Below are 11,099 nucleotides of genomic sequence, written 5' to 3'. Positions count from 1 at the left end.
GTGCCACTCTGTGCCAGCGTGAGACGTCACTAAGATGGTTACAACTTGACAGAGTGCAAAGAAGTGTAGCAGGTGAGAAAGTCATCTAACCCCCAAACTACTTTCAATTGCGATAAAAGGCTCAAGGATCACAATTTTTTTTTTTTTTTTTTTTTAAGCCAGAAGGCTTGTCCCTTGAACAACCAACACCAGGCACACCGTGAAATAATGCTACGGGTCCAGGGGGCTCCTATCCTTAGGTTCACACCTCACTTAGGGCTTGGGGAGCGGTGCCCGGTCCCACCTCAGCACGCCCGCTGCTTTTAACCCAGCACTGCGGGCCCCGGTACCGAGGGCGGCTTGCGTAACCGCAGGCAGGAGAGCCGACACCTGAGCTCGGCCAGGTGTCCCAGGGACCGGTCCGCAGTCAGAGCCTGGAGGCTTAAATAAGGCGGAGGGAACCGAGCAGAAGCTGCAGCTGGGAGGCTCGCACCCTGCCTCCCCGGGATCCAGCCGCTCGGGGCCAGTCCCGCGAGACTACAGCGAACTTCCAGGGATGCCCTCCAACTCCAGGTGAGCACCCGAAGGGGCGGGGCCGACGCCGCCCCGCCGGCGTCTCAGTTCTCGCGATCTTTCCGGAGCCGCCCCTCCACCTTGCGTCGGAGCGCGCGTGCCGGCTGCAGGCCCCGGAGGGCGGGGACTGAGTGACCGGGAGAAGCCCTGGTGCCTGCTCTACGGAAGCCCGCGAGGGAGGGTGGTGACCGCCGTCCCGTCCTGTCGTCCCGATGCCCAGCGCCAGCGCCAGCCGCAAGAGTCAGGAGAAGCCGCGGGAGATCATGGACGCGGCGGAAGTGGGTGTCCTCCTTCCCCGGGCCTGGGAGAAGGGACCCCTGGGCCGCAACGCGCTGAGGGAGGGCGGGAGGAGGGGGAGGGGGGAGGCGGGCGAGCAGGGGCGCGGCCTGCGGCGACACGGCCTCCGGCTTGCGGGCCGCGGGGCCTGGGGCTGGGGTGCCCGGCGGCCTCCCTGGGCGTCCGGGGCCCTCGCGAGCCGCTCGGGTCCGCGGTTCTCACAGGGGCGCTCGGGAGGCCTGGCGCGCCCCGGGGCGGGTGGCCGTGCGGCGCCCGCGGCCCCGGAAGTAGGAGCGCCCGCCTCACGTTTGCGCCTCCCCGGGTGAGGCACGGCCTCCGTGTCCTCCGCCCTTGCGCCTCGCCTCGCCCCTGGTCGCTCGCCTTCGGTTTTATTTGTTCTTTTCTTCTTATTTTTTTAAAGCGGCTCTCGTGTTCCTCATGTTTTTTGCAAGTAATGACGAGACTTGGTTAAAAAAAAAAAAAAAAAAAAAAAACGGGTCTGCCCACAGGTTTGAGGACCATGCACCACGTGACAGCCTTAGAGCCCGCTCGCCACGTTCACGGTCTCCCTGCTCGCGATCCCCGGGAGCTCAGGGGGGCAAGTTTGCAGAGCAAGCATCAGAGATGAAGTGATGGCAGAATCCTGTGGGTCATTCGTGATAACCACCCCTTCGGGCGCCTTCGGTGCTCTTCGGGAATGAACGTTTGAAGCCGCCCTGCCACTACGTGTGTCCTGCAGGATAGCCCAGGCCTTCATCCCTACCCGGCTCTTAACCGCCCCCCCCCCTTGAGAAATTACAGATTTGTGATAAGCTGCGTAAGGAATAGGTCATCGTAATAATATTGGGCGGAATGAAAAGCTGCTGAAATGTGAACAGTACTGATAAGTGACCCTGTATTCCACACGTTGTGATCGATTTATGCTGGCCTCGTGCTGCATCGTGTGATCGTCTCTCTCCCCACCCACGAAGGCTGGGTTATCTTGGTCTTTCTTTTTTTTTTTTTTTTTTAATTTTTATTTATTTATGATAGTCACGGAGAGAGAAAGAGAGAGAGGCAGAGACACAGGCAGAGGGAGAAGCAGGCTCCATGCACCGGGAGCCCGATGTGGGATTCGATCCCGGGTCTCCAGGATCGCGCCCTGGGCCAAAGGCAGGCGCCAACCGCTGCGCCACCCAGGGATCCCCGATGTGTTTTTTATTTGGAAAAAAAAAAAAAAGTTCAGTATGCACCTTAACACGTCTCGTTTATTTCCGTGTGAACACAAACTCCACTATCTGCCAGATCTAAAGGAGAGGATGCCACGCAAATAGCTACGGAGCGACCGAAACTAACTGCTTCGTGTATGTCTTACGTTACCTTGTAAAATCGAAGGAAATAATTTTCGGTCGCTCTTGATCTGATTGATTAATTAAACTGTGCTCCCTTGCAGATAGCCTAGGTCTAGATAGAAGATCGACGTAATGGTGGGACTGTGTCGTTTTATAGCTAGAAGAATCTTAAGATACCACTTTAGAAGTAAAGCAGGATTAAAATAAAAAGGCCACTTACCTATTCTGTCAGTAGAGTTTGTTGTTAATCGTCTGCACCGTAGAGATCTGTTTCCTGTTCCCTGACTTTAAAATGTAACAAGAAATTAGTGTGCATTTCCAACTGCCTGCAACCCTGTATACTGAAGGTAGGTTTAGAAACAGGAAGCTGGTGAATATTTTTTGCCTTTTTTACAAAGTTTGTAGTAGCTTATATCCAACATCTCCGATATCTAAATACTGAGGACATCTGGTGCTCAGAGAGCTTACCCAGAAATGTTTGTTCTCTTTGAACATCTCTTCCTGTAATAGGAAGTTAATAAAACTGTGGTATTTCATCCTACTCCCTTCATAAAGGAAATTTATATCCCTGCTTTGAAGTCATTTAGTGTCCTTTTTTTGCAGAAGGTACTTAAGATGTATTGTATGTGTGAAAATTTTATCTTTGAGTGCTGTTGTGTATGGTCTATCCATCCAGGAATGATGATCCTCAAAACAAATTAACCAGAAACTTTTTCTGTATATAGGTAAATGATCCGGCAGATTTCCACACTTTACAACTGCTGGCTCTCTAAATTCCGGAAAGTTAAAATGAATTCATTTTTATATTGTTGTTTGTAGGTATGTGTATACTGCGTTATTCGTGTTTAAAAAGTTGTAATCCAAGACCATTTTCTTGTAGGATTATGCTAAAGAAAGATACGGAGTATCTTCAATGATACAGTCACAAGACAAACCAGGTTAGTAGCTATATGATAATACAGCCTTTTTTTTTTTCCTTTGTAATTCCAGGAAACCCTTCATGAAGTTAAGTAAGTTTGGCATATCTCTGAAGGCATAACTCTGAAAGGTTAAGTGATTAACCCAGGCAGGTGCCGTAACTCTGCATAATCATGGTCAGTCTAGGGCTACCAATCTTGAAAGAGAAGAAGAATATGTTAGAGTTTACTTTAAATGGTAAATCATATTTAAAAAGATGAGGTAAAAGATTTAAGATTTATCTCTAGCCTAGGAGACAAGAATGGTTAATATTAACTGCTTTCGTTATAAGCAACCTTCTTGTGTGTTGTATGAAGCCATCTCCTTTCCTTTTCCCCCTTGACTCTGTTATATTTCCTTAAAATTTACTTGTCACATGCTGTTTCTCTCAGATCTGTACGTTTTCTATTTCTAATTATTTCTTCCTTTTGTTTGTATTTTTATATGTTTGTATGTATGGAGTTTCAGCAGATTTATCTTACTCTCGGCTATTTAACACTTTTCCTTTGGTAGACACCCCAGATCCTTCAATCTTTGGTACAATTGCAGACCTTTAAGTTCTGGCTCATTGGAAGTACTAAATACATCTCCCTCCCTCCCTTCCAAGCCTACCTGTGAATTTTATGCTTTGAAAATAAACCTCCAGGTCAGTTTTATTGTACTTTTCGAATTTGATTTATTGCATTGCCACAATATCACTTATTTCGCAACTTTCTTGGAAAAATGTACAATATAAGGCCAAAATGGTTTGCTAAAAATAAACTATTTCCAAAAGCAAAGAGGGTGGAGTGAAATAATTTAGTATAAAATGGAATATAAACTGTATAGTATGGAAGAGGACATTCGTCTGCCAGGACAAGCAGAAGGGGTGATTTGAGACTTTTTTCCAGCTTCAGTATCCTGAATTGGACTTCCTTGAACTATGACAAAGAAGCGCACTGGAGTGTTGATCTCTTAACATGAGCCCCAGTCACTGTTGCCTTACTATTCCCATTTGGCTGGCAAAGCCAGACTAGTGTCTTCCACTTAAAATTTTATTCTCACAAAGGGGAAAAATAACTATATATGTCACCTAATTAAAGTATTAGAAAAATTCTGCCCTTGGTTTATCTCTACTAAAATCCTAATAGTTGAATGCGAAGTTTGCTTCCTGTGTGCTTCGAATTCTCCAAATTCCTTTGTTCTAATACTAGTGACTTACAAGTGTGGAAGAGGAGGCACCTATGTGGCTCAGTTGGTTAAGCATCAAGCTCATGTCAGGAACCCAGGATACTGGGATCAAGCCCTGCATCGGGCTCCCTGCTTCCTTTTCCATCTGCCTCTCCCTTGGCTCATGCTCCCACTTGCTCTCTATAAATAAATAAATGTATTTATAAATTTATAAATAATAAATAAATAAAATCTTAAACCACACAAAAAATATGGAAGAGGCAATAGATTTTCAAACTAAAACCCTGCTGGCCCTGATCATTGTCTCAGCCAGTCATACTGGTGAGAGTGTGACATGCACCTCAAGTATGTATGGATGTGAAGGTTGAGAATCCCTAGGCTAATTAGTTGGAATGCCACAGAAAAGAATGATACTTTTTGCTTTCAAAAGCACTATTAAGGGGCAGCCCCGGTGAGGTGAGCGCTGCTTTCAGCCCAGGGCGTGATCCTGGGGTGCCAGGATCGAGTCCCACGTCAGGTTCCCTGCATGGAGCCTGCTTCTCCTTCTGCCTGTGTCTCTGCCTCTTTCTCTCTATCTCTGTGTGTGTGTGTCTCATGGATAAATAAAATCTTTAAAAAAAAAAAAAAGGGCACTATTAAAATAGGGTCGCCTGGGGGGCTCAGTGGTTGAGCATCTGCCTTTGGCTCAGGGTATAATCCTGGGGTACTGGGATCAAGTCCTGCATTGGGCTCCCCGCAGGGAACTTGCTTTCCCTCTGCCTCTCTGTCTCTTCATGAATAAATAAATAAAATCTTTTTGAAAAAAATTATTATTAAAATTAATCATGCTGTTTATTTACAAGCTTATTCTTTCAGATTTACGTTACTCTGGTTTGGTTTGGTTTTGACTGACTAGTTAATAAGTCGTTTGCTTTTTTAATCTTGGCATTTTCAAATTTGTCTTTTAAAATTTTATGCTGCTTTGTCTGTCTTTTCTCTTTCACACTTTCTTTTGCCTGAGTTTACAGAGCAGATTTGGAAGTTGGTTTAATTCATAAGATGTGTTGGCAATGTTTTGCAGAAATTTTCTTGTGATACCTCATGGCTTAAAAATTCCTCATTCTTTCTCTTTGTTTCTGGCAATGAGATCTATGGCTTTCTGTAAATCAAATTCTAAGCTGCGTCTTTGCTTCAAGAGACAAGTCATAAATATATTTAGCAAAGTAGGTAAAATAAATTTATAATTTGATTGTATTATAATATCCTCCCAAAAGTATTTTTAATAATGTAACTAGGTTTTGCTGCATGTGTTATTGACAGATTTGGTTACAGTTAGGCAATGTAACTCTTGAGGATAGAGAGCTTTTATTACTTTTAATGTTATGATGTCATCTATTACTGTTTTTAATTAATACTAAAAATTTTTCTTTGAAGTTACTGTATAATTATAACAATAAAATGATTTCTGGATCATGATTGCCCTATTACTATCTTGACATAATAGTTGTTTTTTCCATAGTTCTCCTGTTTTGGGGACTCTGGATATAGTATTTTGTAATAGGAAACCAAGTATGAGATATTATACAGCATGACTGAATCTAGAGGCTCAAGCAGCATCTGCAGTTTCTGTCTTTACTTTTGGCTCTGTTTCCTTTAGGTTATTGGCCTTGTCCTCTTATCCTACCGTCTCAGGTACTGGGAAAGGTAGTGGCTGCAGCCTAGGCCTACACCATCTCAGCTCAGGAACCCCAGGAAAGAGAGTTTCATTTCCATGTGTTTATAATAAGTCCCACAGAAGGATTTGATTAGCTCATTTTGAGTAACATGCCTCCTCTGGATCATTCTCTGTGTCCTGGTACCATGACTCTCCAGGCCTTGCAGAAGAGCGTCCCGTGTGGTTGACTTACATACTATGGCAGGCAAGGAGAAATACCATGTCCACTTAGGCAAAGGCAGGTGAAGACAGGCTGTATTTGGCCCTATAAGTTATTGAAGTGTTCAAGAGATTTGCATTTGGGAACTATCTCTTTGACTCCGATGTAGAGTGAATTAGGGGATCAGGGGAATGCCAGTTTTAAGGCTGTTGCTGCAGTTTAGGCAAAATAAATGGTACTTTGGTTTGAGATGGTAGCAATGAAGATGAAAGAGAATTGGATAGATTTTAGAGATATACTTAGTATAATTCATAAACCTTAAAGCAAATTGTATATGGAGAATGATAGGAAAGAATATGTCAGAGATTGAAGATTACTTGAGATAATAACAAGTACTTATGCTAGCTGTTAAACCAAAATGATTATGACTTTGTACATTCTGAATTAGAAAATTGTTTCACTTATTTACTGCAGATCGAGTTTTGGTTCGAGTTAGTGACTTGACAGTGCACAAAGCTGATGAAGTTGTTTGGGTGCGTGCAAGGGTTCATACAAGTAGAGCTAAAGGTAAGATTGATTTAATGATTACAGCCCTTTTGATAAGGACTCTGACTTTTTTGTTTTGCAGATTCCTCACAAATCAAAATAAATCTTTAAAAACAAAGCAAAAACATCTGTTTTCTTTCTCGAATTACTGTGAAGCATTAGTTAATTAAGCATGGTTAATTACTTTTAGATTCTTGCAAGATATCCTTGGGATGCCTGAATGACTCAGTCATTTAAGCTGACTCTTGACTCAGCTCAAGTAATGATCTCAAGGTCGTGAGTTCAAATCCCAGGTTGGACTTCACCCTGGGTGTAGAGGCTACTTAGAAAAAGAAAAAAAGGCATCCTTAAAAATAATTTGACCTTAAAGACTCAGATTAAATCTAACATTTTAAGTAAGGTACTTTTCTAGCATCTCTCAAAAGTTCAATTTATTTATTTGTTTGTTTGTTTGTTTATTTATTTATTTATTTATTTATTTATTTGAGTTGGGGAAGAAGAAGAGAGAGAATCCCAAACAAGCTCCACACCCAGGGTGGAGCCCAACACAGGGCTCTATCTCACAACCCCAAGCCACCCAGGGACCCCAAAAGTTTAATTCTTTTAAGTGAAGAGTATATTTGAAAAGCTTTTCATATTTGATATTCTTATATTTGTCATATTTAGATAGCCAGATAGGTGATAGAGAAATAAGGCTAAGATTAAGTTGTCCGATACAGTGGCCACTGGCTACATTTAACTATTTAAATTTGGACAACCTGGGTGGTTCAGCGGTTTAGCACTGCCTTCAGCGCAGGTCGTGATCCTGGAGACCCAGGATCAAGTCCCACATCGGGCTCCTGGCATGGAGCCTGCTTCTCCCTCTGCCTGTGTCCCTGCCTCTTTCTCTCTGTCTCTCATGAATAAATAAATAAAATCTTTAAAAAATAAAATAACTATTTCAATTTAATTCAGTAGTTCAGATGTCACTAGCTGTATGTTGAGTGCTTAATAGCTGCAATGGCTAGTGGCTCCCAAGTACAGCAAAAATACAGAATATTTTTGTTACTGTAGAAAACTATGTCAGACATTTACTAAGACTTTAGCATTAACAACAAAGAAAGGTTGGGGTAGTTTAGACAGACCTGTTCCTTCTAGAAAATTGTCCTAGCCTAGTGTTCAGAATTGTCTAAACATATTAATGACACTTAACATTAGTTTATAATTTTATACTTTTCACACACTTTTTTGAAACATTTGATCATCCCTACAAATTTGTGAAGTAAGCAGAACAGGCTTTGTTATTCTACTTTGTAATCAGAATACTAAGACTTCAAATGGTAAAGCCACTCACCCAAGTTCTCATGGTAATTGGTATGTAGAATATGAACAGAATGTGGTAGTTTTCTAAGGCACTTAGTATCCCCAGCAAAGCTAGTTAGCTGGTTACTTCTGTGATATCTAATATATTCTATGTTACATTATTTCTTACTTTAGGATGTTTTATTAGAGAGTTAATGTAGGCCCATCACTTTTAAAATTCTAACATTTTATACATATATCTCACTCTCAAGATCACTACTACTAGAAGTTTGTCTGTTCTTCCAGTATACTCCACCCAAATAGCTGAATGCTGTTGGACTTTGAGAAGAATACTGGTGGAATTTTAATTTTTTATAAAATGATGATTTCCCTTTCTGAAAGTTTGGGCTGTTTATTCTACCAAAAGATAATCACATTGTATTGTAATCCTTCATTTAGTTGTCTTTTTCCCATTAAACTGGGAGCCTTTGTGTGTTCCCTAAACATAGTTATTTAGCAAATTAAAAGATAGAATGTATGCTACATGTGGGCCTGAACCCAAGAATATTTCCCTTTGCACCCATCCCCCAAATGGAACAGTTTGATAATTGCAGTGAATTGAAACACATCAGATATTTTTAAATTCATAAATTTATAACATTTCTAAGACAGGCAAACAAAACCTGGTTGGTAACCAATGAAACAGGCTCATTATTTTGAAAACTGATAAATAAAGAGAAAATACCATTTCTGTATGGAAACAGAATGGTAAATGGGAGAAAGTAACAATGAGGATGCAGTCAGCAAAATCTAGACTATAGGAAACTACTGGGCAAAAAATGACCTGATCTCTCCAATAAATAAATTGAAAAGGGAATATTAGAATTAAGAATTTTATCCCTCAGCCAGTTACTTATTTGGATTCGAAGTTAAATAAATGAAGGAAGGAAAGACACTTGAGACTCTTGGAAATTTGAACATTGGCTGGATGTTTGATGTTAACAAATGTTCTTTTTTTTTAAGTTGAGATAATAGTACTGTGGTAATGTTATTTTTAAAAAGATCTTATCTTAGGATCCATACTGAATTATGTATGGATGAAATAATGTGGCTGAAATTTGCTTCACAGTAGTACAGGAATCAAGGGATATGAGGATTGGGATAGAGCTGAAACAGGAATGGCCATGAGTTGATATCCATGGGGATTGTAGGTAGACATTGGTATCATTTAGAAATAATGATCTTTTTGTCCTTTTCTTTCAAATGTTTATCTCATTTCTTGTTTCTCTTTGCAATGATTAGTAGATTCTCCAGTACTACTTGGATTCCCTCAATGAAGAATTTTTCAAACTGCAGAGATTTAAACTCCTGATGAGTTATTTCATGATTTTGGGTATTCTGCATAAAGTGTCATTAGAAAATGCCACAGTTCAAAGACTAGATTAAAAGAAGTTTTCTTCTAGTCCAGATTTTCTGTTACCAGGAATAGATGTTAAGTTTTACTAGACCTTTCTCCATCAGTTTTTTTCCCTCAAAATATAATTGTGTTGAGTGTATTTATATAGAAGCTCATATACTATTCTCTCTTCTTTTGTGTTTGTTTGAAATTTTCCATATAATAAAAAATTAAAATGCAGTTGATCCTCTTTATTTGTGGACTGTGTATTTGCAAATTTTCCTGCTTGGTAAAATATAGTGGTAACCCCAAAATCAGTACTCGTAGCACTTTCACTGTCATTCACAGAAATGCCAGACATGTGCATGTGCAGATAGGCCAAAAACAAATCACCCAATGCACATATTCCCAGCTGAGGTCAAACAGTGAAGCTCTGCCTTCTTCTATCAGCTCTCATTTAACAAGTGTTCCTTTCACAGTCTAATGCCACATTCTTCACACAGTTTTGTGCTTTCTGTTGGTGATAAGGTGGTTTACAATGGTCACCAACCATAGTGCTAAAATTTTTTCTAGTGTTCCTAAGTGCAAGAGGGCGCATGCCTTGCAGAGAAAATACATGTGTTAGATAAGCTTCATTCAAGTGTGAGTTGCAGTGCTGTTGGCCATAGTTCAGTGTTAATGAATCAGCAATATAGTGTGCCTTCAAACAGAAACACATACATAATAAGGTTATGTATTGATGGACTGATGAAAATATTGTGACCAGAGGCTCACAGGAACCTAACCTTGTATTTCCCCTAGGATCTGGTTCAATGTCTGTAAATTCTTTGTTCCTGGTGACTTTATAAAATATAACTACCACAAATAACAAGAATCAACTCTGTAATTGTAATGATTTACAATAGTTGGATTTCTTAATGTTGAACCACTTTTTGGATTCTTGGAATAAACTGAATTTGGCAAAGGTGTGGGTAGTATTCTTTTTAGTATAGTACTAGGTTAAGTTCAGTATTTATTCCTTGGAATTCTTTTTTTTTTTTTTTTTTTTTTTTAAGATTTTATTTATTTATTAGAGACAGAGAGAGAGAGACAGGCAGAGGGAGAAGCAGGCTCCATGCAGGGAGCCTGACTAGGGACTCGATCCTGGGTCTCCAGGATCATGTCCTGGGCTGAAGGCGGCGCTAAGCTGCTAAGCCACTAAGGGCTGCCCTATTCCTTGAAATTCTACATTAATCTGGTTTTCATAATTTTTTATTGGAAAATACTATTATTTTGTTTGTAAGTTTGTATATTTGTGTGTATCTGTGTTTAAGCTGTAAGTTACCCAAGTAATACATTAATATCTTTATATGAATTTTTCAGAGAATATAGAAGTGATACCCCCTTTATTCTTCTCTACACTCTATCCTCTGCCTCATTCTCTGTTAATTCTCAATAATTTGTTCAGTGTCTTTCTAAAAATCTTTCTAATGCACATATGCACACATTCATATATACAGGTTTTCATTTGTTTTGTGTGTGTGATTTTGAACTTGTCTTATTTTACATAGATGATATATTTTACATGTTATTCAACTTTTTTTTACTTTCAATTAACTGTTTCTTGGAGACCTATCTGTGATATTAGTTCTAGACCTACACATGACAGTATTTCTTCAAGGTAGATATCTAGAAGTGAAATTGTTAGATTGAAGGGTATACATATGCATATTTAAAATTTCTTATACCAGATTACCC

At 40.3% G+C, this 11,099-nt stretch overlaps 1 protein-coding gene across 2 annotated transcripts in view; it reads left to right on the top strand.

The window, feature by feature from the left end:
- The first annotated feature begins 610 nt into the window (after positions 1–610).
- DARS1 (aspartyl-tRNA synthetase 1) overlaps positions 611–11,099 on the top strand; it is a 60,877-nt gene continuing 50,388 nt past the window's right edge. The window contains exons 1-3 of one of the 2 annotated variants that reach the window (XM_072789042.1): positions 611–830; positions 3,040–3,097; positions 6,614–6,706. In XM_072789042.1, the coding sequence (XP_072645143.1) occupies positions 765–830; positions 3,040–3,097; positions 6,614–6,706 (217 nt within the window). In that variant the 5' untranslated portion in view covers positions 611–764. The remainder of the gene's footprint in view (positions 831–3,039; positions 3,098–6,613; positions 6,707–11,099) is intronic. The other variant, XM_072789043.1, reaches the window with a different exon arrangement.

Source organism: Canis lupus, chromosome 20 (genome assembly GCF_048164855.1).
Source record: "Canis lupus baileyi chromosome 20, mCanLup2.hap1, whole genome shotgun sequence".
Classification (NCBI taxonomy): Eukaryota; Metazoa; Chordata; class Mammalia; order Carnivora; family Canidae; genus Canis; species Canis lupus.
Note: the sequence above shows the minus strand (reverse complement) of the source record. Positions and strands in the feature narration are given on the sequence as shown.